This window comes from Stylophora pistillata, chromosome 3, assembly GCF_964205215.1.
Source record: "Stylophora pistillata chromosome 3, jaStyPist1.2, whole genome shotgun sequence".
Classification (NCBI taxonomy): domain Eukaryota; kingdom Metazoa; phylum Cnidaria; class Anthozoa; order Scleractinia; family Pocilloporidae; genus Stylophora; species Stylophora pistillata.
In genome coordinates, this window is record NC_142521.1 from 10203104 (window position 1) to 10231030 (window position 27927).

Here is a 27927-nt window from a genome sequence, read left to right on the forward strand (position 1 = left end):
TGCTGCCCCAGAATGGTAATTTAGAATAAAAGAAATAACATCCATAAACCTTGATCCTGTGATTAATCTTGACGAGCTAATCAGCCGGAGTATGAGGCTCTAGTAAGCGGGAGAAGCGTGAGCTACGGCAAACAAAAGAATTTACAGCAAGCGGAGAGGGACGCTCCACGTCACGTTCAAGTTTATAACATAAATTAATATAGTACGAATCGTCTGATTGTTCAAATCAGTTTCCAGGTGGATGCTTTATCGGGTTATTAGAGCTCGCATGTAACTAGTTATGTCATAAAAGCAAAAAGGACGCATTTTTTCCTGTCTCTATAACACGTGATCAAGTCTCTTGGGATGTGGAGAGAACACGAAGGAAGCTTATTATTTACGAACGGAGGGCGAGTGATTTCAGTATAAGCTTAAATGTAGGTCTGTGGCCAGACTTTTATACTGATCCAAATTACGCCTTTTCTGTTTCACCCAACCATACTGCGATACTACAGGCACTTTTCAATGAAAAGCCAGGGGCCCGTTTCTCGAAAGTCTCGGTAACTTAACGGGCCCGAAGCCATGTTTTAAAATCAAAACTTAAAGGATGGGGAAGCAGGTTCTGGCACCCAAAATAAGTCCTTTTTGTTACTTTAGCTGATAGTTTTATTGTATCATTTTCAAAACTTTTGAAATCCCCATCTTAAAAGAAAACATAACAGCTTCACAGGTCCGTTAAGTTACCGGGACCTTCGAGAAACGGGCCCCAGGCCAGTTGTGTCAGTGTGGCCCATAACTCAATTAAGAGAAGTCATAAGGGAAGTGATCATGAGGAGTCATCCTGAAACCGTACCGGCCAGTTTCAAAATCTACGGACGGATAAAAATTAAATAATTTCCTCTGTATGTTTAAAAGTAAAATAGATAACGTCACAGAGCGGGATACAAAGGGGCTTAGTTTGGCGGGAACCTCTGCTGCTGGGACAAGCTGCAACAACGACAGTTGAAAATTAACAATTGTGCCATGCGTCAGAGGGCCTTTCGCGAGATGTAAAGCACGCGGGAAGTTCAAAGAGCACGAAAGAAGGGATAGAGGGCTCCAGGCCTGAGCTTTTCTAGTACTCCTTTAATTTCCCAAGTGCTTCATATCTTTATAAAAGAACGGCTGACCCATTAACTAACTGTTGTTTTTCGAAAGTCTCAACGAATTAGTTTAATTGAATGTTGTAGTAAAATTTTGTCTGTTACGCCTCGATGGGTAAACATAAGTCATAAGTGTACACGAGGAAAATATAAACCACTATAAGCTATTTCAAATTGATGACACAAATTTACTAGCTATCATAAAATTGTTAATTTATGAAGTCATTCGTTCAACTGAGCCGATTCAAATTTTTTTCAAATGACTGCCGTGCCTGTATCTCAAGGTTGGATCCAGCGACTGAAGATAGTCTTTATTGACAAGAATCAGTATATATTCATCGTGTCACACTGATTGTCAATAAAATACTAAGATAAATACATAAACCAATCAAATAAGATGAATGCTTAAGTATGATACTGAGTAAACAACTCGAGGAATAAATGGATAAAAATGAATAAATGTTTATCTTAATATATTATCAACAAGAAAACAGGAAACCTTAATAAGATTCCACGTTTTGTTTCTCCTTAAGTCGCTACCAGACCTGTTGTCTAAACCTCTAGAAAACATTCAAAAAATGTTTCTCGCCGGAAAGCTTAAAAAAATAATACACCTAAGAATCCCACAATAGTTACGATCTAAATGAAAACACATTTTATTACAGGATTAAAGTAATCTTATTAAAAAGATCTGAAAAGTTCTTGACTCTCAAAAATTGTAGTCTGAAAACGTGGGTTGGAAATTTAATGTCAAGAGCTTTTTACTTACGGTCAGCTGTCTAAGCTAGAGAACCAACCTAAGCTTAGCAATTCGTAATCTATTTTCTTTTCTGTCTTAGCCGGAGCTTATCCGGAGATTAGACGGCAAAATAACAGACTTATCTTGTCTTATCCTACAATGGTTATGAGAGTGAAGCCCTCAAGAAAGAGCTCGAAAACGTCGCTCACTTACTGGGGTAGTTGTCATAAGGGCTTGGTGTACTGATGGTCCCTCACGAAAGGAATGAAAAGACATGTGTGTTACGCAGACAGTGCATCATACTGTGTGGCCCTTATTCCGGGGTGGGCCCATATAGAAGGTTTTGAGAGGAAGTGTGCCACCAATGATATCATACACAAAACTGCCTCTGCAGAAATCGCTGAATTTAGCAGTAAGCAGGATGTCTATCTAATATGAACTGCTTTTCGCACTGTTAAGTTCTATGTGGCTCTGTGGTTGATTTCTTTGGAGGGACTCAGAGTTGCTCTTTTAACCTGCGCACATGACAAACCGAAACACAGCTTTCTTTAAAATGAAATGGTTTGATTTTGTGCCCTTTGTAAAGCTAAAGACCATGCTAGGTAGGAGCTGCGTTGAATTAAGCTGAAATAAAGGTGGAACCATTACTGACAGAGAAGATGTGTCTCAAGCTTCTAAATCCATCTTTCAGTGGACGGTATATCAAGTTTGAAAATATTAAACTTTAATGTATTAAGCTGAGATTTTGATCTCTCTTATCAGTCTAGGGATTAGCAGGAACTCTACAGGCTTAGGCCAACAAATATCCATTGTTTTCCATAATTTCATTAATCTACTCACTAACGTTATCGTGACACAACTGTTACCTGAGAGGAAGAAATTGCTACCTTTATCAGATAAAAAAAAAAAAAAAAAAAAAGCTCTCCTTGTACGCCACTTCTTCTGGATATTTCGAGCTTTAAAGTTTAATTTTTTTGAGCACGAGTCGCCCCATGAGACCAAGGGCTTATCCTGAAAAATCTCCTAATTTCATTCAATTAGGAACAGTTTGAATTCCCCAGTCACGTATTCTTAATATTCAGAACAAATAAAAGAAGGCTAAACCTAAAATTTTTATCGTATGATCAAGAGTGAAACAGTGTTAATGCTATCAACTACTTTACATTTATGCGTTTAACTCAAGACGAAACGTATTTCGACGTATTTCGTTCACCAATTCCGTGCAGTTACTCGATTGCCAATTTGCGAGATGGTCCTTGGTCGTTCCGTAGACCACACAATTTGCGTCATTGTTAACTTCCCTATAATTTTGTTCTACACACAGGAGTATAAATTTAGTTATAGGGCAACCACAGATATGATTGATAACAAGCACTTTGGAGTTTAAGTTGGGATGTTAGATGTTCCCCCTCAAGGGTATCAGACCAAAGCAGGTTTAAATCAGTTCAAACCTAGTGGCGAGCAACTTTTTTGTTTACATTAATGTAACTATAAACCATGATTTTTGGCACCTGAGCAAAGCTCAATTATTTTTACATCTAACAATTTTATGGCATGATTTCCGCTGCAGTTACTTAGTTTTGAAAGTTTTATTGGTGTTGCTATTTTTACTCATAAGGCACTTTGTCTGGTTCATTGATGTTAATCTAACAATTATGGTTAATTCGCTGTCAGTCTGAAGTGGGCGTAAAAGAAGCTTTTCCCTGTTAGGTGGTCCAGAATTGAGAACAAAAAACCCTTTTTAGACAACAGCGATGCGAGACTGTCTAATAGCTCGCCAACAAATTCCCCTGTGTCTACCCAGGAGAACATTCAACAGCGTTTTTTATGTTGAATGATTTGAAAACAAAATACAGTATTCAAGCGCATGATATCTCTATTACGACTCGCCTTGCATTTATGAAACTAAATTACGATTTGCGAAGAAGAAGGGGGAATAATTGGACACAAAATTGTCTCCTTTTTTGCCAAATAGAGGTGGAAAAACGAGCGGGCCCGTGAAACAACTAAATGAACTCAGAAGAGCAGAACTTAGGAAATATTCGCTGTACAGGTCTAAGAAAGCTGCAGAAAAGCCCTATCTTATTTGACGAATTTCTGCTTAAAAACTGTGTTTAAAAACCAAGAGGAAACGCCTCGAAAAGGTTAAAGTTTAACATAGCGTAAATCGCGAAAGTTTGGCACGCGCGAAGTCTCTCCCCAGTCTCCTTCCTTAATCCTTAAATCTTCTTCACCTGATCGTGCCACCTTGCGATTTCCACATCAATATAACACAGTCTAACTTGATCACAAAAACACTTTAATAAAGTTGTGGTTGTACTTAATTTTTGTGAGTTAACGTCCAAACTGATAAGAAGTAGTCAGTTTGACATTCAGAGAGATTTATTTATAAACTTATCATATTTGAAACTCAGTACAAACCTGTGTTAGTCTCAAACTCTTCAACTACAGGTCGTTCCCGGTACAGGCCTGAATTTTTTCAGGTCTGATTTTCACTATTGCTTAAATAGTGCTCTTTACTGCGAGGATCGTGCACAAATGTAGTTCAGATGTATGAATTTCACATATTCATTGTGCTTGATTTATCATCGTACGGGTTTATGTCGGACTAATTTGATGACCTGTTCCGAGTTTGCTTGTTAGCTCAATAGCCCATTTCCGAATTACCCTTGGCCTCATTTTAAAAACGAGTCCTGGTGCTCATCCTTTCATATGATAAAAAGTTTTCATTCACATGCAAATTAAACTCGTTTTCACAAGAATGGTTGAGCACCAGGCCTCGTTTTGAAAAAGAGGCTAAGGGTAATTCGGAAATGGGCTATTGGTAGAGCGCTGCACTAGTATCGCAGAGGTCAGTGGTTCGAATCGCGTACAGGCCTGAATTTTTTCAGGTCTGATTTTCACTATTGCTTAAATAGTGCTCTTCACTGCGAGGATCGTGCACAAATATACTGTGGGACACGACAAGTTTCATCGTTGTAGTTCTTTGAACTTCATCGAGCACAGAATTTCAATTGCGTCGAATTCACTGACTAATGGATACATTACTTTGATTCATATAGTCTCGATGTGCACCACAAGTCGAAAGGTCGTGAACGGTCACACAACTCCCAACCTTAACTGCTGCGTCGCCGATTTGGTGTAGAAAACTATTTTTTTTTTCTGCCTCAAGTATTTTCCTGGGATCTATTGCGGTTTCAACAACTTTGAGTTCTTTGTTTTACATCACTCAGGCGAACATCCTTACACTTAAGATAAACCGATTTCTCCTGGCTTTTATAATCCTTCTTCTCTTACAACTGTACACCAACCCAGTCAAAAAAAACCATCTTGACCTTGAGCTACTGATTCATAAATCTTGAACAATCTTTCTACTGACCAACAGTGCCTAAAATTGAACAACAAAAGAAACACACACAAAAGCTTTGAATTGAAGTATATCTCAATATCAAAGATCATGCGAGGTAAGAATGCGATCACCTGCACTGACGCTGTTGTGTCTTTTGTCAGTATGTAACAATGATCATGAATTTCGAATTTAATGTCTCTAAAGATATGCATGATGAAATTTTGCCGAATACTGTAGTGGTAATAAAAATAAGAGATAGAGAGACACACACAGACACAAACACAGCATCCATTACTAACGTCATAGTAATTAAAGAGTAAAAGTGATTTTTACTCTCCCTCGTTACTATGACGTTATACGCCTCCGCAGAGACTCTCTTAGCTGTCAAGGAAGCCGCTCCTAAGAGCAGAAAAAAAATACCGTGGTTCCTACTTGCTTAAGGAGCTTGATCACGACATTTGATAAAACACATGGGAGGCCAACTGATAAAACAAGAATGATTAAATATGTTTCGAAATGAAGAAGACCACGACAAATTGCAGATGCAAGCTAAAAAAAATTCTTAATTTTTCAAGATGCAAGACAAAAAAGAGCTACTCAGCATTTTCAGCCCGCTAATTTTAAGTTACAACAGGAAAATTCTTTCCTAGGCTAGAATTACATAACCCAGTTAGCGTGCAACTATGCAGAACTATACATAACCCAGTTAGCGTGCAACTATGCAGAAAAATGAAAATTTCTTGAGAAGTGCTCTTACGTCCAGTCTGAAACTTTACAATGTCTGTTTCTGTCTGAGACGGTGGAGAAAAGAAGGGTCTGTGACCTCCGTGACTTACAAGTGATGATGTCATTGAACACACTTCATTAAGTGTCGTAAGATCAAGCAACAGTTAATACGACAGCTAAGAACAAAGGGAAGTTAGGGATTGTAATAACTTTTTCCATCGGCGGCTGCCGTTGATGCATGCAATAGGCGGCTATGTCTTGATAGGGGCCGTAAGGCGAAAGCCAAAACCGTATGTTTAGGCTGTGAGCGGCTGTCGTGTGGTAAGAAGTTTATTAGGCAGAACGTGCCTCTATAAACGAGAACTCTTACAATGAATAAAAAAGTCAACTACTTGAATGGCAAGAAAACGCAAGTCACAAATATCAGTTGTAGTATTGCATCTGATTGCCGGGTTGTGGGGTGAGGTAGTTTTCTAAAATAAACTCAGAGTATTACGAAGCAAATCTAACCTGAACATATCCTAAGGGCTCAATTGAGACATCAGTGTAAAATAATAAATATCACTAACAGCCACAGGTGAGTAAGCCACAAAAACTCAATAAAGAAAATAAATATATCATCGTTGGGCTATTTTCTACCCTTTGTATTCTTACATAATTCACCGTGAAATGTAAACTCTTCAGACGTTTCATGCATTCATTCTAAGACTGAATTCATTGAATGGGGTGTACTTGAGATTTAAGCTTTCTTCTTTTCTTTTTTTAATTACCCATTCAGGATGTACTCGTGAAGGTGCGATAGGCGCTGGTTTTCAGTCTGCCGTGGTCCGGTCTGAAACTCGTGCGCATCTTATAGTGTGAAAAACGTACCAGAGACCACTTAGAATAGACGCTATTGAGTCGGTAACCTTCTCAAAGGCTGTTGTTGAGTATCATATGTAGTTCAAAACAAAGGTCATCACGTTGGAAATATTTCTGTCGAGAATTTGAATAAGAATAATGCCGTGCACTAAACTTATCAAACATAAAAGTACTTTGGGTGTCGACCTTAAAAAATTTAACAAAACAAACGAAAACGAATGAGTTTAAGATAAGAAAAAGACTCCTAACCTACATTTCACCGTCAACTAGAAAAAAAAACACTTCAGTTACCATAATAGTAAGTCGTACGTGTCAATTTTTTTCCGCCTAAAAGGCTGCTAATTTACCTTGTGCTATCGTAGTCACTGCGTCAAATGTAGGGGTATTTTGGAGCCAGTCTTTCACGGTAAAGATAACACTTAGTTTTAGCTCGAAACAAAAAGAATAATTGTAAATCATTTTAAAAAAGGTCGCTTTGGAAGAGTTAGGGACTATGGAAGTGTTCAAATGTGAAAACATTTCGTAATCACTCTTTCTCGAACTGAGTAATCACACGGGAGGTCACCTGCTCCGGAAATGTGTCAGAGTTTCTCTTGAATCTAATGAGAACTGGATAATGGGGCGGTGCGCAGTACTCGAGGCGATAAAGCAGATATTCAAACAATAACACTTTACAAGACACTACCGCTGTCGCAAGTTATTTTTCGCAGTGTGCGTCACCCTGGATATCATGTTTAGTTTGATTTTTATCAGAGAAATGCGGCAAATCACTGCTTGATGCAAACATGAATAGCTGGATCGGTATGTTCGTTGACTTCAACCCAGCGAAAAGCCGTAATCTAATTGCCCTTACAGTACGCATTCATTCATTTTATAAGGTGATGTGTAAAGTGCTTTTCCGGCAGTAATTAGTGCTGAGACACTTTGTTGGCGTAAAGTGATTAATCGAGCCCATTTATAAACCATTATCGTGAAGGTGAGGCATAGTACCTGATAAAATCTTTTAATTCATTTTCTATTATCAGTGAAAGTTTTAAAATGTTTACAATTCAACAGTACGTTCCATTGATGTAATTGTTGCAGTCAAAGTTTCTCTGGTTGTACACTGCATAATTAAACGATCTTTTGATCAACTTGGAAAGGCCAATTTTCTCCATTCTTGGGTATGTAATTATTAATTAGCGAACAAGAGACTTCTATTGAGCTGGGATAAGCTTTGAATACGCCAAGTACAAAGGCCACATGAAATGCGCTCTAAATTGCCTGCATTCAAACAGTGCATTTATTAATCTATTTCCGGTGTTTATGGAGCTGTTAATTATTTACGCAAACAAAAGATTGTACAGCATGTCAGTTTGCGAACCGCACTCCTTCAGTTATCGTTAATTGAGTGATGGGGCCTTGTCATTTCTATCGACCAATCAGTGGGCTGCTTGTGGTGTAGACCTTGCGAGCCTAAATCTCTCATTCACTTGTTATGAGGTCTGCCGTAAAGTGGTTAACATGCAAGTCTCGCTACTGCAGGGAATCGCCGTGCTATATATCGGCTTTTATTGGTGGGATTTTTCAGTGGCAACCAAACGCCAAGGGTAAGTTATACAAAAGAGCGTCTGATACCTAGAGGCCCGTGTAACCCTCTACAAGCTCGTATGGCCAGGTTTAACAATCTCGTGCAAGAGTGATGTACTTTTGATGAGGTTCTAATTCATTATCGGATAATTCGTTTCTAATTTTACTGACCTCACGTAATGTAACTTCCCAGGCAAAACAGAGAAGCAAGGTTAACGCTAAAACCAAAACATGGTGGCCATCTAGTGCTATCCTCGAGGAGGATCAAGCTCGGGGAAGTGTTTTTGTCGGGAATCAACGGCCTGCGCGGAGAGAGGGTAAGTCATAATAAGGCGTATTATGCATAGCTGTTGTCGTGCGCTCCCCAGCTTATCCAGCAATTATATTCGAGTTGTTATTTACATTGTATGCTTGGAATTCATTTAGTTCCTTAATCGTCATATTACCTCACTCGTTCAAGGGTTCTGTGATATGATTTGTAAGCGGATATCAACAAATAGCGAAGCATAGCTCAGTGGCCTTCCTTCAGCAAATGTATTGCGTTTGACCTTGCCAATATAAAGCGGAAAAGCTGCAACAAGCGCTACACAGCGACATGAAACGTTTTTAAAAAACGTTAAGGTTAAATTGGGAAATTTCCCCAAAAGCTGGCACGGTTTACGGCGGAGATCGCACTCAATGCTTTGATGGCACCGATTCTGAGAGGCCCCAGGGGAAGCGGACTTCATTGAAGTTGCCAAAAAAATTCTTTTCATCCCCTTCCGTCATCATGTTAGGATCGCTTATTACAATTTTAAGAACGGACCTTTCTGTTTCCTGTCCGCGGGATATGCTACATGATGACAGTTGGTTTAGCTCATGCTGCGAAGGCAACTTAGAGGTGTAACGCAGTCTGAGATTCCTGTTACCCACCAAATCCCTTGTATATCACCACAACCTTGAAAGAAAATAAGAGTCATCTTGCGTCTTTTCTTGTTTAATCTTTTTTCTAGGGCGAAAAAGGCGAAAAAGGCGAGAAAGGCAGCCAGGGCGAAAAGGTAGGAATTAATTCCATTAGCACACACTTTATCGTTTATGGCGTCTAGATTTAATTGTCATTAGTTTTGAGGTTCTGGCTTTGTATCAAGCGGGTAGTTTTATTGTTTAACAGAACATGGAAAAAAGCTTAAAATAATTTACGCCCTGCTAAAATAAGCCTTTGTCGGAATGTGAAGAGAGTCCAACCGTATCACTTTCAGAGGTTTATCAGTGAGATATAATCTTTCTAAGTGCCTGACCCCCGCCTGAAAAGGGGCGCGAGTTGACCTTTCTCGGAATATTCTACTCGCTTTCCCATCTGTCGACGAACGAAGCTGTGGACAAAAATTTTGGAGTGCTTTGGCGAACTTTTTCAAAATGATCAAACTGCAATCAGCTGTTTTAGATTTTAATACTGTGTCAGTCTCTGAGCACAAGTCCTGACTGTTAAAAAAATATCATGATATGTCTGTGTTTACTCCCCTGTTTCCTGCTGCATTCCGCCGCCTGACCTATTTTTCTATAGTTTACTGATAGCAGAGTTTGAAGCATTGAAGCATGATTTCCAAGATGGTTCAGTATTCTCCGCCTGTTTCAACCACTTAAGATAGTAACGCAAGAACATTAAATCAGGCTTCAGTTAAGAAACTCGCCAACGGCCATTTAATTCGTTCATCATTATTAGTTTGTAGAATGGAATCTCAAGGAATTTCCTTCCAAGGGAAGTCTTGGATTACAGCCCACACTGGTGTTTCAAAAATCATGAAACAATAGGCAGTTTGGCTCTTTCCTGTAGGGTAATACAAACACCTCTGAAGGTTAAGAAGCTCTTAGGAGTGATATCTCTCATTACTCTAATGAAGTGGACGAAAATACATCATTTTAGTTACCGAACGAAAGTTTGCATGTTGTATCCCCCACTGAGATCTGAATTTTAATTAGCGTGAGCAAACCGAGCGAGGAAGGAAGATGTTCGAGTTTCCTGCACTTAATGGAGAGGACTGGCAACACAGTTCAACAGTTTTTACTCATGTAGCTTTCTCTGCTAGGCTTTTTTAGGCAGTTAGTAAGTTCTTTTCTGAACACGAAAGCCTATCGCTAACTTGGTAATGCTTTCACTCGCCGAGAAGGATTTAATTGCTTACATTTGCTGAACAAACTATACATCCGGATTAGCTTCACCTTTTGTGTGGCCCTCTCGAGTGAAAGGTTCAAGTACTACATTACATCTATGGATGGGAGGCTGGGACGGCTAGTGAATCTTAATAAAGGATCATGGTTCATATTCTATGAAGTTAGTTCTTTTGGAATCTAATAAATTGGGGTTGAAACCGTTAGAATGAGAATCGTCGACGTATTCTTCCCATTAGCTTCTTCTCTATTAAATCTTATGTTTTGGTCTTGATATCATTGTTCATAGAAAAGTTGAAAGATAGAGAAATTTTAGAGTTCAGAGAGTGCCCGTTGATAATGAACACACCAAGCAGTTTCCCTATATATCTACAGAAGGATTCGAGCTTGTATAAAAGGTAGTGAGTGCTTGGAGACTATTAACTGAGGCCATTAAGAGAAGGAGGGAAGATTTCGTGGGCAGTACAATGTGGGAGGTCACCAAAGATCCTTCAATGTGCTCACTTCCTGTGATCAAACGTATCAAATGAATTAGCAAAATATTAACATTTGTTTCAGTCACTGATCAAATTTTACCATTTTCACAATGACTATGAAAACCCTTTGTCTGTAATCTTTGTGGAATTAAATTCTCAATAAGCGTTAGAATAATATTTCAAAACTTTCTGAAAAGTCAGTCATCCACTGCGTTCTTTGTGGACATGGAGAATTCTGTAAGAAAATCCAAATAGCTGTAAAATATGGAATTAAAAGTTTTGTAAGATTTAAAAAAAAAAAACATGTTGAATTGGCAAGCGAAGGTAAATGAAGACCAATCCCGTAACAACATTAAGAATAACACAGATTAAAAAGTAAATCTGAGATTAGAGTGGCTTTGAAAATGAACAATGGATCAGACTTAAATAGCTTACACCTGTGCCAAAAACCACCTGGTGTGAGTGACGTAGTTTTAACCCTTTCCCTCCCAGATCTCATTAGCAATTCCTCTTAATGTCTTCTACACCGGCAATTCTCATGGTTTTTAGTTCGGGAATTGGGTACTTCATCAATTAATCATCCCTTAATTGAAATTTTTACTTAATTCTCATCACTTGTCCGCTTGATATTGTATATCGTAAGGAGAAGTTTTGTCACGGTCACTCATGGGAATGAAAAGGGTTACAATTGCATACATGCAGTTGTAATCCTTCCACCTGGCGTCACAGGGGACAATGAATAGGAGCCTATTAAAAAGTATTCATTACACTCCCACGGCACTAAGTGAATGAGAGCTTTATTGAATTATATATAACTTTAAAAGAGACTTCTTCATCATAAGTGGTTCTTTAGTCTACCCCCCGCAAACAGTTCTCATGAAATCCTTTCCAGTATTTACTTGGTATCAGTCTGGACTTTAAACATTCAATCTTTCATTAAGAAAATAGTGTTCCCGGCGCGCCCAGTGCAAGCGTTTCCTATTTCTTTACTTTCCCTTTTTTTTTTCTGTTGGCTGAAGCTTTATATCTAGGATTTTCTTTAGTGATGTAAAATGGGGCGGCTTCGCCAACATTTCTGCGATATTGGGATATCAAGTCTCTCTCAATGTACGCAGACGTGTGTTGTTCTTTTGTGGCAACGAGAAAAGCACCCGTCTAAAAATTTAACATTTTGCAATTATTTTCTTTCAGGGTGATAAAGGAGACAGCTGTTCCAGTAGTTGCAAAAACATTTTTACATCGTCTGTACCTGAATCTTGTGATGCTCGAGCAGAAGGAGAACTAAGGTACGACAAAACATCTGCCCATCTGTTCCTCTGCAGCCGGAAACAATGGCAACAACTGCAGACTGTCCTGCGGGGGGAGATTAGCAACTCACCACCGAGAAAGTCCTGTCTCGACATATTGTTCAAAGGTGAAAGTCAGGGTGACGGCATGTACTGGATCAATCCAACTGGTACAGACCCTGAGCAGAATGCATTTCGCGCCTACTGCGACATGACGACTGCAGGAGGAGGGTGGACCCTTGTTGCCAAGGTTACACATGACTACAGCTGGGTTTGTCCTGATAGAGATGGTGGTATGTGCCGAGGGTCTAAAACGGACCCAATGAATGCCAACCTGTTCCACGATATCCACCAAAGGGACACGGTGGACTTGTCAATTAAAAGCAACGTCGATGCTGGAGTCCATCTGAACGACACGATCATCCGGATGCTGTTCGTTTCTGGTCGAAAATCTGTTCGGTTCACCTTCGTTGGTTCCGGAAATGACTGGACGGCAACCGAAGATGCCTACGCCGCATTCAACCCGAGCAAAAAGAACAAGATGTTTGTGGATCACGAATGGGGTCAATACACGCTTGACAACGTAGACTACACGTGGAATATCATCAAGCACACTCGCAAGGACAAGACGTTTAGTGGAAAGATTATATGTTGGGGAAACAAGGTGAAACACTCATACCGCTTCTACGATCATGGCCTCCATGTCGGCTCCCCTGCATCCGCCCACAAGCCGTGCCTACTCGACAATAATGAAAACGAGGTTATGCTTAAGAGCCACTATGCTACCTTACAAGGCTCTCCACTAAAAGGTCGCTGGGATATGGCTCAGTTTGGGTTCCTTGGGGCTCAGTATGTTCAGGTGCCAAATAAACGCATTGCAATATGGGTACGATGAGTTAGAAATACCCGTAACCCGAATATTGCTTACAACTGACAAAAATTATTATCATTATTCACGTCTTTTCAAGACGCTGACACTTAATCAGGCTGGAAAAGATGCGAGTTTTACTGAAAGTGTATAATTCTTAGCGTAAAATGAGCCAAAAAAAACCTCAAGCAGGGCCCATATTTAGTTCTACTTACATAATACCGATTCTCTCTATTCTTCATACGTTTGGGGACCTAACACCCACGAGTAGGAGAAACATTCGGCGGAAACAAGGAGCAAAGATAGTTTTCAGTGACTTTTCATTTGATTTCTAATGATATATATGCAACTTTTTCTTAAAGCATCCAACATCATCCGGTAAAAGAGATGCGAGTAGACATATTATAGCTAGTGCGTGTGATCTTGATATAATACCCCACTCTCCACACCACTTTGCGAAAAAATGTATGGAACCTAGAAAGAAGAATTGCAGATCAGATGCTGCGTTAGATTACTTAATGTTACTTCTGTCGAGAGATGGCATTTTATTAATATCATTTGGAATACGTCCCAGTAGGTCCTCTCATCTTGAAACTAGAAATCAAATAGTAAAAGTGTACAGTTTTTGGTTAGTGATGTATGACTAACTAAAGTTAGGCCGAGACGCCTAAGTGTATGCTGTGCAAGTTATAAAACGCAGAATATCCGATGAGATTCTGTAAATTTAACTACAAAGTAAATTACTTAGGGGTATTAGCTTTATTTATTACTCATTAGTTTTTGTGGGTAACTAAGATGGTATTACTTAGAAGAAATGGGATGGTCGCCTCTTTGTCGCCACTGAATCCTATTTTGTCTGTTAAAGCAGGCTAAAAAAATGTTTAGTCCACGTCGGCATGTGCTCGGGTTATCGAAGCTATGTGTTGCCTTAGTTTTGTCCAAGTGAAAAGAATGTGCCAAGCTATTTAATCATTGATCGTGTGTCGGCTTTAGCAGATTTTTCCGGCTAAAGTTTTGTTTTAAGCACATTCAATCCGTCGACACGTTTCTTTTCTTTCCGATGCATTGAAAGAACCCGACGGAAACTCTAAACCGCTAAATTTGAGGAAATTGCGTGGAAAGCTAAGTAGCCTTAAGCCATAAAGATCCTCTGGAAACGTGTCACAGTTATTTTAAGTACTCTGTTTTATCAACATGACACCTTTAACCGAAAGGAATATCATGGCAGCCCAAGTTTCTGAGTGAAAAACAGCTATTTTCGATGTCGCCGCGACGGTCTTTGTCGAAGATCAATAAGGTATCTCGACGAAGTCATAACAAATTAAAGGTCTTAAGGGTGTACAGCATATTAAATCTATTATCTTAACTTTAGTAGTGACCTTCCATATCCCTTGAAGGTAAAATTGTATGACACCAAGCTATGAAGGAAATTGAAAAAGGATAAAGGTCCCTAAGTTCATAAAGCAAATTGGCCGAAGGCTTTTAAAGCTTAAGTGAAATTCTAAGTTTAATCTCGAGCGGTCTTTTTAAAGCGTGCCGGTTATCAAAGCAATCCATCAAATCAATAACGTAGCTCCATTTTCTGCCTTTAAAAGCACACACAACCCACAATTCCTCTATTCGCTCCGACGAAGGGATAACGCTCGAAACGTCAGCTTTTGTAATCGTTACGGTGGCCAATTTACCATTTCAACTTTGTTGATATATCCAAATTATTTCGTTACCCCCATCGACACAGCCCCAAACAGTTTCTTTCGAAACTATCAGCCCTTAATCCATCAAATCGTCAAGAAAATGATATGTCTCCTATTGTTTTCAATCACTGCTCAGTGCCGTGCTGTCGCCAATTTTTCTTGGCAAGGACCTCGGAGCACATGCATATCCAGAATTCAATTACGAAATGTAATTAAAGCTTCGTGAACGATTGTTTGTTCAGACACAAGATTAGCCTGCCAAATGAATCAGGTCTTTATGCAGTCATGCATATCCTTTTTACAGGCTTTCCTTATGGCTAAGTACTGATTCGAATAGGCGCTGTACTAAAGTGTATTTAGCCTAAAAAATCATTCTGAAATGAAAAATTACCGCTAGAAAAGATTGTCTCTTCATTCTTACTAAGTAGCCATTATGTAATTAAGTATCTCTTAGATAAGGAATGTCGTATTTACAAAAGATAGGAAGCCGGAACCTAATAAAGGATTGGGTTTTTTTGCATACATGGTTTTCTGTAATATATTTGCATCAGTATTCTACATCTGACAGATCCATTTTTCATTTTTCTAAATGAAGTCCAATTAATTATTGTCTTTTATCACTGTTTTTTTGTGACCTTGGATTTCCTTACAACAGCTTTTTCTCGACCTCTTATGCAGACCTATTTTCGGGCTAAACTGTTTGTAACTTGTGGAAAAACGTGCAGATGGTTTCCCATTCAGCTGAAAAGCAAATCTCGTCTAAAAAAATCCTTGTACTGGCCGAATGAAAATGTTCATCATGGAAGCTTTCATTTTCTTAGTGTGAATCAATGTTGTCCCTTTGGTTTTCCATGTCGTGGAAACTAAACGCGCCCAGAAAATTAGTCAGCGCGGTGTCTTTTGCAATCTACAAGAGTATTCATTTCAGAAAAACGAACAGTTCGCAGAGTTTCTGATCAGCTTCCCAGCTGTTAAATTACTCTTTGTTATGCAGTTTCGCCTCCTTTGTTTGCCGTTAGACTTTCGGCTTTGAGGTGGGAATGGGAGAAAGCACATTGAGCTGGAGCTGAATTCAAAGGACAACTAAAAAGTCTACGGTTGCAACTCAAGTGATAACTTACTCTTACTTAACCTTGTTAGCTTGAAATATGGAGCAGGAAAACTATGTACGATTGATGTCATTAATTAGCCACATATGAAACAGATAACGTCAATTGATCTCATTTGAATAAACGTAAATTGGGGCGACATTTTTTGCCCTAAGTAGCACATCGTGAGTATTGTCGGTCTAAGTGTTCCGCATCTAGGTGCCAAGAAAATAACGATGTAAATAAGATGTCTTTCTTTGGTTGTCGATGGTTTTAACCTTGAATCAAAAATCGGTCACACTAAGGAAATTGTCATGAATGCTTATCAGCTTTTATTCGAAACATTTGCAATATGCTGTAGGTGTTTCCGAAGTAGATCTCATTAATATCAAGGTGGCTCCACTAAGTCGCCTGACTGCAAAACTTGCAAAACATCCTTCATCTAATTTCAGTAAACATTTCTAAAAAAGGTAACCGTAAATCACTAAGGGTGAAATATCATTTGTTTTGATGATAACCCTATATTTGGTTTGAATGCTAAGGTTGCCAATGCCAAAGCAATTAACGGAATACCGTGAAATCTTTATCTCTTTTCATCTAACCTAAAACTGGAGACATATCTCTTTTCATATGCCATTGTCCCTTACAAGCAAATGTCTCCTTCAACAACGTATTTTATCCAGATTACGATTTCCCCTTTGCACTAACGTGCGCTTTAAAATAAATACCATCGAACTCACGATCCAACCACATAAGCTTCCTTGAGTTTATCCTCTTTTCTTTATAACAAGTAAGTCAAAAAAAAAATTACTACGGAACGCTTGCTTCCATTGTTTGCTGTTATCTTTGTTCCTTGGCCCATGCCTAGATAAGGGTTTATCCCTAATTGGGTAACACAGAGCGTGATATTTGGTGAGTTCCCGATCAGATTTGTTTTCCAAAATGCCTTTCACAGTTCAAGAGGCTATCATGAATTACAACTGAGGATGAGTCCTTCCATTGAGTATTCCGTGAACCAGCTGAGATCAATTCGCCAACTTCTACACCATTTTGCTAACAAAACATGTGGACCACTTTATCCCAGCAATTTCTTCATCTAGAGTCCGGCAGGGGCGGGTTGTTCAAAGATGGTTTAAGATGAATCAGGGTTAGTGTAAAATCTGGTATCAGACCTAAAAGTTTCAAAAGAAAACTGGGTATGATTTTTTTTTGTACAATTTGATGATTGCATGCTCTTAAAAGAATTGAGAAAATTGTCTGAAAAGGGCTTTTGAACAAAGGATTAGGAAAGCGATATCAAAATTTAACCCTGGGTGATCGCTACGACCTTCGAACAACTGGGCCCTGCAGGCGCTGAACCGAAAACATCAAACCTGTTATTCAGAACATAGGTCCACATATAGAAACTACTTGTCGAACAAGATTTACCAAGTCGCCTCATAGAACCTTAGTTTGCGTCATTCATGCTTCTATAACCTCCATACAGCCCTTTAAGTGTGGGCTCTTGGCTTTACTTGCAAGAAACTGTGTAAGAGACGTTGCTCCTGTCCAAGACACATCAGAACTTTTTGAATGTCTAGAATCATTTATTTCACTGCTTCAACCTATACAGCGAGATCGTTTAATCGCATCAAAGATTAATTGAAACTTTCCTTCAGCCTAGGATCTATTAACTATTAAAATCTATTAATCGGCCATGATCTGTTTTCTTTTCGACCGCGCTAAGGCGTACTTGAGACAATTTCTTACCGAAAAAAAAAAAAAAATAACGAATACGACCTACATCAGTTCGTGTTCCCTTCACACTTGTACTACATCTCCTTGGGCCGTTTTTCATTAAAAATATTTATTCAATTATAAGTTAATCAATTTATTAATTCTTGAGAATAATCACGATACTATTTCCATTCGCTACATCTTATTTCTTTGGATACAACAATGAAGACAAAAGAGAAACTTAACCTATAACGCTTGATGTCGTCTGTGTAGATGACATCGAACTCATTGAATGGTATGCTGAAGCTAATATAGATCACCATAATAAATGACAATTACAAACATGACATGGAGCTTGAGAGTAACAGATCTGCAGAAAGTGCAGCGAGACGATTTAACAAAAAAGATGCTCCTAAGCGTTTCTCATTTTAAGGAGCTGAGCCAGATTTAACGTTTCCCTTTAATTGTCTGAGTCATTATGATAACACCTCAGTTATTTACAAAAAAATTGTCAATCATCTAAGGCAAACGATCGATTTTGTACAATACGCATACTAGTAATATAGCTCCTGAAAAAATTGAATAACTTTTTATTTACTACACATAAGTCTATTCATGCCAGATCAGCATGATCTGGCATGGCTGTAAACCTCTCTCATAGAACCATCATCGTTACTTAGAAAATGTGATCTCGAACTAGCCCATGCTGGGTATTAAGGAGAGCTTCCACACCTCAATCAGAAATAAGCTGACATTTGCCAACCCTAAATTCATTTGTTTTATGAAACTGTAAGCTCAGCTTCTTCACTACTTCTTTAGGCAGTTTAAGCTTTCTCTCCAGCCTCCTGAGTCGCATGGGGCGTCTCCTGCTGATGCACGTAAAACCTTGAAGGCACGGGCAGGAAAAGGCAAATGAGACGTCCTGGAGGAAAACAAACGTGAAGGAAGGTCTGACAATCAAGGATGCCCAGAAAGCTAACAAACACAAAGGTGTTTGGAGGGAAAAGGTGCCAAACCAAACTTTCTGCTCTATTCAACTGTTTTAAATTTCCAAGCGGCTGAAACTTATTACTTTCAACTCAAAAAGAAAGGGATGGCCTCTTCCGCGGCAAATTGGTAGGACATCATTGCATAGAAAAGGAACAAAAGTCAATGAAAACGTGTGATAAAACGCATGTGAAATGTCGTAAGAGTTTATTATTTGGGAAAGATGATAAATAGAATGGCCGCATAAGTCAAACGTAGAATCGCTTTCTTTCATGAAAACGCAGAAAAATCGGAACTTACCTCTGCAACACAAAGCTCTCCAGGCAAGCGGTAGCCCACACATAACCCTAAATCCTTTAAGCAACACCTTCCCTTTCCGCAATCTGCGGCATGACTGCAATTTGAAGACAATGGACTTGGATCATCAGGAACATCCTTTAAAGCTCGGGCAATGCATACCCCGAGGGCAGACTTTAAGTTATTGTACGGCCCAAGGCCTCCGGATTTATCTCGACTCCGCATTCCGATGAGAAAATGACAGAACTCGGTCATTTTACAATCTGCATGGGAATTACAGGCATATGCGCTTTTTTGAGGAGAGGAGGTTATGGCGGTTGTGGGTAATGGAAGGCACAACCTGGTCAAGTTATGACAGAAATCTCCCTGGTTTTCACAGTCTGAGTCACTTTTGCATCCAGCACGTGGCGTAGAAGCCGTTGTTTCGAAGAACATTGTGAAGTTTGGTAGACACATGTTGAAGAAGTCGTGGCAATATTGGCCATCAGGGCATTCAGCACTGTTTTTGCACTTAGGCACGCTTATCTGGGGTGAAGTCGTGACTGCAGGAACAGGAAGATTATCCACACATCCAAAAAGGGCGTGGCAAGACTGACTTTTGCTACAATTCTTGTCACTTTTGCAAGGGATTGTTGGCTTTTTTTCCACCTTCAGTTTCATTCTGCTTTTCTCTTGAGGCATAACAAAGCAAACATTTAGAATTGTATGGCATACCTCGCCCTTTTGACAGTCTCTTTCCTCTCGGCATTGTAAAGTCTTCTTCCTAATCGAGCCGAGTTCTGTGATATCACTTCTTGCCTGTGAAAAGAGATAAAAGTAACAACGTTCTGGCAATGATTTAAGCACATGTCATTTATACATCATACCATTTATTAACTTATAGGGACCTGAAGCCTATCCTCACTTGTTTCTCGTCGGCTACGTCAAAAGTTAGGTGGAAAGTGAAATTAAGAGTTGGAGTTATTTGTTGATGAAAAATTCAAAAGAGTACCACCATTGACTGACAAACCGTTTGTAAAAAATTTTTTACATTAAGGTCCCCCATTTTAGTAGCATGACTCGCGAGAGGCATTCGATTCTCTTGGATAGGATGCTTGTCCATAGCAGGCTACTCTAATTAAGGTATTTCGTTAGGCATCCCGAACGTGGGTATTTCGTCTGACAGTTCCCTGACATTCATCTATATTCCTTAGTGGAGAGAGACAACGGACGATATAGCATCTTGCACGAGAACACATCGAAAGTCAAACACACCACTTTTTGGAATAGCTGATACCAAATATCACACCATATTCATTCGGCTTTCTTATTATTAACTAGCATTATAACATAGCTTGAAAATTCGTGCAATCAAATTCAATAGCGCGAGCGTGCTTCAATTTTCTATTGTGCCCGCTGCTGACGTCAGCAAACAAATGCCTCGCGAAAAATTTTTTTTCTCGCGAGTGACTTCAGCATTTTTCATTGAAAAACGGGAAAAACTTCCGCAAAAAAGTTAAACTAGACATAGCAACAAGCGAACAAGCCAATGAAGATCTGCCTACTTTTTCTTTGAGAAGGGATTTTTTAACTCCCGAGAAAGAACCCAGAGAAAGGGAAAACAAAACAATCAACGGTTTCATCTCATTTCGAAACTCTAACTTCATTTCCACGCATGAATCAAATTTTGACCAATCTGAGATAAGATCATTGAAGCATGGCAAAATACTTTTCCGAAACAAAATAAACAACGCATTGAAGCGTAGGAAAGCGAATTTCTGCCCTTTATACATAAACTACAGCGTTGAAAATGTTATAAAACAATTGGTTCATACGTCAGCTGTGCGTTCATCGAGATATGAAGCACTTGGGAAGTTTGGAGAGCACGAAAGATGTGTAAGAGTTGCTCGAGGTGTAGCCGAGAGCAACTCTAGCTTCTTCAGGGCTCTCCAAACTTCCCAAGTGCTTCATATCTCGCGATGAATGCACGCTGACGTATGAACCAATTGTTAATTGATTTTGCCTAAACATTTTATGAATTACATTACAAGTGGTATCCCTTTAGGGTTCACTGAACGGTTCTCACTCCTTAAGGCAAATAATTTTTTACACCAAAAATGTTACAGGATGGTTGAACTTACACCAAAATGAGAATGTCACATCTTTAGAAAGAACATCTAGCGCTGGAATAAGTTGCCATCCAACATCCACAAAAAAATGTTGTAGAAAGAGACTATTATTTAGAATAAAAAAGAAAATATCGCGAAGCATAAAACTTTTACAACTTTAACTATTAAAAGAACTTTTTGGATGATCTTAAGGTCAAAATATAAGGTTTCGCCCGAAAAAAGTGTTGCATAAATTTGCGACCAAAGGCTCATTTGAATAGCCCCGGAACAGGGGGCGAATTGTTAAGACACCACTTCTTTTAATTTTATTTTTGTATTAGGGCCCGACACAAAAAAAATAAAGAAATAGAGCTATAAGATTTAGATGTATTGATGATTAGAACTTGCTTTTTTTACTTTCACAAATGCAAATTTCACATCTTTTTTCCTTTTTTTTTAGCATCATTCGAAACGACTGCCATTCCAGTTGAAGTTTCCTTGCACTAAGATGCAATTAAACAACAGCTCGTTTTCAAAAAGCTCCTCTGAAAAAAGTTCCTTTTTCACCAGACTGCTTTACACCGCGATGAAATTTGATTCAAATGCACAGCGACCGCCGTTTTAGTCCTTATTTCCGGTCAGTCATTCTCATCTCCTGATGATTCGAACCGTAATCACGATTCGAGTCAGATCGGGAGTCAACGATCCTGTTATTTTTTTCTTTCGCACGGTTGATGCTCGCTTCCGATCTTAGTACAAACATTTTGAGTTTACAGGATATTTCATACCTTTGAGGACCATTTGTTACAGTGCTGGATGTTTCCCTTAAAAAATCAACTATAACATGAAACAATCGCAAAAATAAAAGTAAGGAAGTAACAACAATTTGCCTGATTCCCATTTGACTTTTTTTTTCTAAATATTAACGAAAAAGAAACAGTTGTGTAAGTCATAAACAATACATAGAGTTGTTAATGGTTTGAAAATATTTGAAATTTTGTCAGAATTTCTCTCTATTTGTGCAGTCCTCCCCCAACCCCTCCTCCCACCCCTCCCAAAAAAAAACCCCACTACTGATTAAATTTGTAGTTAGTATAGTCGTCGAAATTCTTCGAAAGAGTTTTGTTTCGTCTTTCTTAACCATCGAGAAAAGTTTGAACTTCCAGACGGTAAACCAATGGGCGTATCGATTGAATTGACGATTTTGAAGGTATGAGAAGTATGTCAAGTACGCTAGCGGAGTCCATTGACGCTGATCAGTACGAAGACCGATTCAATCGTAACGTAAAGCTTTGAAGGATCAGATGAGAATCATGAAAAATTAATTTCGAACTATTATTTGAGATAGTTACTCTATTTCATAGATTTTGACGCATCTTACTCTCGCCAAAGTAAACTGACTGCTAAATTGAAATTGATTCCTTGACATAGAAGTAAAAAGTAGTATTAATGAGTTTTGAAGCACTGATTTTCGTCGCTCAACAATCATGATCCAAAAGAGACAGCCAGGAAGCTTATGGCACTTCAGGTTGATAAACTTTCCACAAAAATAGACAATCTTAAGGGCCACTTAGAAAGTGCATGAAAGCCTGATAAAAGGGTTCTCGAGTGCTGCATTAAAAATAGCTCATCACGCCCGCCAACGTAATGTCTCAAGAGAATATTCTTTGTTCTACTGTGCAAACATTTATAACAATCCGACAGACTAATTTTTGTGGCTAATGATTCGGTTCTTTATGGCTTTACACACGAACACGCACGAAGAGAGGTCTTTGAGCTCGCTCGCAAGTAATTAAACATCTTTTGTGGTTTTTCTGGCTAGCATTCGGTTCTACTAACAATGATACGGCTATGTGTCAGATTTCTTAAAGGAACTGAAGAACTGCAAGGTAATAAACGTAACCTTTCCTCTTTCTCTGAACGTTTATACATTCAAACAAAATTATAGGTTATCGTCAAAACACCGGTTTCTTTATTTAAAATGGTCCGTATGAGCTTTGCTCTCTCGTCACAATGGCCTCACACGAAGCATACATCTTAGTCAATCTAACAACAAGAAAACTCCATTTGTTCAGCATATGAGGTCATTTAAATAATGAGTTTGTGTGCAGCAGATGCGCAAATTGCAAAACTAAATAAAACAAAACACAAATAAGAGAGAGAAAAAGTTAAGAAACAACCAAGTCTATCTCTTTACCTTTGAGCTATTTCTATCCCTGTCGCTTTCCGCTAAAGCAGCCAAAGTGGAAGAGATTGTCAACAGAGCCACAGCTGCGAAACAAGTCGTAGAAGTCATCTTGAGACTATCGACAAACGCCCTTGAAAACACTTGAGACGAGTGGTTCCTTATGATTTACGATGAGACAAAGTCAACCGTTAATCCGTTTAGAGGTCTTGTAGTTCTTTCGGCCCTTCAGTGTCGTGGAAACGAGGCGTGTTCGGCAATCTGACCTGGTTCCAGTGATAGTTTCATTCCCTGACACCTCGCAGACGAGATGCGGAGACTTGAAAATGATTTTAATTGATCATCAGAAGAATTTGTTGCCCGCTGCACTTTGATCTCCCCGGCCCTAATCAAACATATGATTAAGAAGAATGACATCTCCTTTTTTAAATGTGTTGTTTTCCTTTCTACTTTCCAAGCTCAGTTAATTAAAACTACTTTTCTATAAGTCTATGGTGATCTACTAATCATGTTTATCCTAAAAAGAATTTTTTTGATGGCCGAAAAAGATAAAAAAAAATGGAATTTTTTTATCAAGCAGAATCGCATCAACTTTTTATCCCAATCAAGCGCTGACAGGACCACTGGTGTCATTTTATTGCCGATAAAAGATTTCAGCATCCCTCTTTCTCAATCTGAAATGTAAACTGCCATCTGTCGGATTCGCCTTACAATTGATGACTTTAGCAAAGACGTGCAAAAACGTATGATTGCAGATCGGTAAATTACCCAGTGAGGTGACAATAGATATGTTCTTAGTATATTTTAAGATGGTGAACTTTATATCTGGGTTTAGTCCGTGTGTAGTTTTTCCGATGGCGGGATCCGACCGGGTGCTCGTCTTGAAGGCGTAGGAAAGGCGTTTCCACGATATATCCGCCAAGTCATCGGGGTTGCGTGCGAACCCCCCAATATTTTGTTTTATAGCCGTTGCATTTCATCCATGAATAAATGTTTAAGACCACGATGCCAATATTACACTTTAAATTACTTTGTGGGTTAACGAAAATATTTCTTATTTTATGGATGCGTGCAAGCGTGTGTGTTACTTTTGTTCAAGGGAGTGAGAACGGCGCAATCAACTGTCTCGTCACATAACCATGGATTTTCCTTGAAGCCCTGAATTGAGATCGTCTGATGTGAGCCAAATTATCCATCTCTAGATGCATATTTAACATGACTAAGGTCACCACTTTCGAACATGTATTACCTCGCACTTATCGTTGACACAAACACCAATTTCATAACTGTTGTAATGGCCAGGAAATTCCGACCAAAAGACAGTGCGGAATCTGTTACGATGTCTCAGATCTAAGAAACCAAAGAGGTGATAATTACACCAAAAGCCGCTTGCAAGGATAGTTAATCGGTGGAAAGGGAAACGCCTCTCACGGAATTAAAAACTTTAAACTTATGTTCGTTGAAAAAAAAAAAAGCTATCAACTAACATTTTCGAGATGCTGGAATTCGATGACAAATGATCTTGTTAAACGTGTCACCCTTGTCTGCCGTTGGGATCAATGAGTGGGCCTGGTCTTTCATTTAGGATGAAATGATTTCTCGCTCCCTTGTGCTGAACACGATCGGGAGGAAATGAAATATCGCTGTCTTGTGACTTGATTAAATCGTAGCTTTGCTGAGTACGTAGAATACTAAGGTAGAACTCAGTGGGGCATTTGAGGAAAGGAAAGCAAATAAACAAAAAAAGGCTCGGAGAGTACCCGCCTTTACCGCTCGACAAACTACAAAACAGAGAGGCGCTACTTCAAGAAACTGACTCTCGTAATTTCTCCAGCTCTAGGCATCTCTGCTTCTCGTGTAACTTTAGAGAATGAAAAAGCTAATATCAATTAAGCATTGAGAAAAGAAGACCGGATAAAAGTCCAACTAGCTTCGATAATATCCTATTGTCTCGTTATCGAATTTTTCAGCACCGAACAACTTTTCCATGGAAGGAATTTATTCAGCCGGGTTCTAATATTGATAAAACGTTTCAGACACAGTGTGCCGACGGCGAAAATACGAAAAACTGAAGCTAACTATAAACTACTGAAAGCGGTAATTAGAGTTTCAAGTGAGTCGCACCATTGACAGAAATTCAGTATCATTTTAAGGGGGTTTTGTCAAGGTAAAATAATATCCATTGAACAATATACATATTTATATCTACATGACTATACATACCCTCAATAAAATTTTCAAGGAAACCTTTTCGCCGTCAATAATTGAAACATTGTTTTTCGTTATTCGTTTTTCTTAAGCAGTGGCTACGCTAAATGGGTGCATTTTCCATGATCGTGAAAGGTCTTTGGTAAACTGCCCCCAAACTGTGAGTTTGACAGAAGCTTCAGAGAACCGTTTCCATAGAAAAATAATCTTTATCGTTCGGTGTCGAACGTTGTATTGAGATTTGCGGTCAACCAGTTTCTCTGAATAACCGTGGTGTGGCTAAAATAAACATTTAACTTATGTTATTTCTCAGGTTATTCGATTCGCTTCCATCTCGGAACAATCAGTTGAGGATTGTAGAGGACAATTGTTCCAATTCAGATGTTACAAATGTTAATGAATGAATTAAAACATTTTTCCTTATGTGATTGTTAGAGTTATCTTCACACCCAAAAGGGTTGACCTAGGCTGAAATGAATTAACCTCAAAACATTCTGAGCTACTGCCGGGTACACTGATCAAAATTGACATAAAAGCTATTTTCGACTACTGGGGTAAGAGAATCTGCTCCACCTCATCGATTTTCGACGAACACACACAATCTATAATTGTCATAGAATCCAAAGTTGTCAAGTTCTCAGCGGTATTAGCCCCCTTCTTTAGCATTTTTTGAGGTGACCCTCTCATATAAATATCCATTAAGAAAAAGGTCAATCAGAACTGTTATGTTCCGGCCTTGAGTATTTGTACGATGGATCATTTTTCTATCATCAATTAAAATATTTCTATCATGAATCGGATAGTTTATTTTTCACTTCCATGATTCTAGCTTTTTACTACGTGTTTATTCATTTATCAGTTGTATTGTTCGTGTCACGAACTCTGTTTATTTTCTTTTGCATCGGTTATTCTGAATTAATATTCAGAACGGAACAGCTCCACAAACTAACATCGTTCGTTAGATCGTCTTACCGCCTGTATGTATACAAACACCGTCCTCTTTTAAAGGAGAATATCTGAGGGAGAGAGATCGGCTCTTAAAGAAATAGTAGTTGCCGAGGCGAGAGATCGGCTCTATATTCACTTTTACAATAAACCGACGTTGTTTTTGAAACAACAATACTGGTGGAACCTAGATTAGGCAGATACTTATTGTCTATGCATTCATAAAAAGAGAAAAAAAAAACTCGTCGTAAATTCCCTTGCAATATTCTAAATTAAATAACACACAAGAAAAACAAGAAGAGAAACGCCTTAGGCTATATCGGCGCAATACTAAATTGTTCCACCTTTTATGTTTACAAACTATAAAAATTATATGGGCCAGTCGAGTGCCAAAGAATTTTCTGGTGAGTTCTACACACTCCTTCTATTTCAACACTTCAAATTCACAACTGCGTCAAACGCTTATGCTTTCTCCATTTTAACTTTCTTACGCAGTCAAATACTAGGAATGTCCATGGTACTATCATAGTTTTCGTAGAACTAATTAAAAAAAAAAAAAACTGGTAGTTCTTACCGAAAAAACTCGACCAGTGCGGGGGAAGCGCGAACAAGCTTAAAAATCTTGTAACTAAAAATATAACAGTCCAACCATCGTGAGACAATGAAGATGAAAACCCAGTCGAACAACAAACATAATCTTTCTAGAACAAAGATGAGAAATTTCGCTTTCATTCCTACCTTTGTTTGTTCTACGTCGTGAGTCTTGCACCGAAGATTGAGGCAGTAAACAGATGAAAACAGTGCAATGAAGAATTACTCTACCATTACTGTAAAACGTCCGGCAAATATTGCCGTTAAATTATCTAACATCCGGCTTCTATAAGTGATTCCTTATCAGCAAAAATTCACGGTCCTTCGCTGGACGTTGCTAACTTGATGCAAGCATACATTCAAATCACGGACATTTACAGTACATACAAGCACGATTTTAAACGCCAAACGGCGTTGGTTTCGAAAAATTAGTGAGGAATACCGAAGTTCGGTAATAAATTTACAGCCTAAAATTGAAGTATTCACTTACCAGATCAAAGGGATCTCCTCTCTAGATCTCTGCTGCCCAACACTTTGAAATGTGAACTTTATCCTAAACGACAAGAAGAGATACTGTCTGTCTATGCTGCTTTAAGTGTCTGACGCAAGCTGCCTCACGTGACAGAATGCGCGGGAAAATTAGACGCATTGGGCCAGCTATCATTCCGACTTTCTTCACAAATTATTTGCTCAGTCATAGCGTTCGACTGTAATTGGATACGACGGCTATAATATTGGCATGGAGTTGTTGCGGATATTGACTACCTCTGGCTTTAAACATGAAATCTTTGATTCTGATAATTCTCGTCGCTATTTATATTATGCGGGGAACAATATAGTTTGAGACAACCATGGAAGCCTTATCAGACTCAAAAAGAAAGGATAGATGTTAGTGTTTCTCCACTTAATTTAGATAAGAAAACAATGATTTACCTACACTTCCTTTGTGTGCAATATTCAACCATTAGATATAACATTATACGGGA

At 38.8% G+C, this 27927-nt stretch overlaps 2 protein-coding genes across 3 annotated transcripts; one reads left to right on the forward strand and one right to left on the reverse strand.

Annotated features, from left to right (window-relative positions):
- The first annotated feature begins 8227 nt into the window (after positions 1-8227).
- LOC111321095 (uncharacterized) lies at positions 8228-15359 on the forward strand. 2 transcript variants are annotated; one of them, XM_022923879.2, is made up of 4 exons: positions 8228-8385; positions 8559-8682; positions 9358-9402; positions 12181-15359. In XM_022923879.2, exons 1-4 carry the CDS (start codon positions 8300-8302, stop codon positions 13168-13170), a joined length of 1245 nt encoding a protein of 414 aa, XP_022779614.2. In that variant the 5' UTR covers positions 8228-8299; the 3' UTR covers positions 13171-15359. The 2 variants fall into 2 exon arrangements, with proteins under 2 accessions (XP_022779614.2, XP_088610545.1); XM_088754419.1 differs by having other exon boundaries at positions 9367-9402.
- A 2131-nt stretch (positions 15360-17490) lies between these two features.
- Positions 17491-27558, reverse strand: LOC111321134 (uncharacterized). The gene is made up of 4 exons (XM_022923925.2): positions 27432-27558; positions 23210-23582; positions 18929-19723; positions 17491-18563 (listed from the first exon to the last, which is right to left on the reverse strand). The coding sequence occupies exons 2-4, from the start codon at positions 23306-23308 to the stop codon at positions 18375-18377; spliced, it is 1083 nt and encodes a 360-aa protein (XP_022779660.1). The 5' UTR covers positions 23309-23582; positions 27432-27558; the 3' UTR covers positions 17491-18374.
- Between the last annotated feature and the right edge of the window lie 369 nt (positions 27559-27927).

Coding starts and splice junctions, on each gene's coding strand:
- LOC111321095 (XM_022923879.2), top strand. CDS start 8,300: ATGCAAGTCTCGCTACTGCAGGGAATCGCCGTGCTATATATCGGCTTT. Junction 8,386..8,558: donor GTGGCAACCAAACGCCAAGG/GTAAGTTATACA, acceptor GTAACTTCCCAG/GCAAAACAGAGAAGCAAGGT. Junction 9,403..12,180: donor AAGGCAGCCAGGGCGAAAAG/GTAGGAATTAAT, acceptor ATTTTCTTTCAG/GGTGATAAAGGAGACAGCTG.
- LOC111321134 (XM_022923925.2), bottom strand. CDS start 23,308: ATGACTTCTACGACTTGTTTCGCAGCTGTGGCTCTGTTGACAATCTCT. Junction 19,724..23,209: donor GGGATAGAAATAGCTCAAAG/GTAAAGAGATAG, acceptor CTCTTTTCACAG/GCAAGAAGTGATATCACAGA. Junction 18,564..18,928: donor GAGAGCTTTGTGTTGCAGAG/GTAAGTTCCGAT, acceptor GTTTTCCTCCAG/GACGTCTCATTTGCCTTTTC.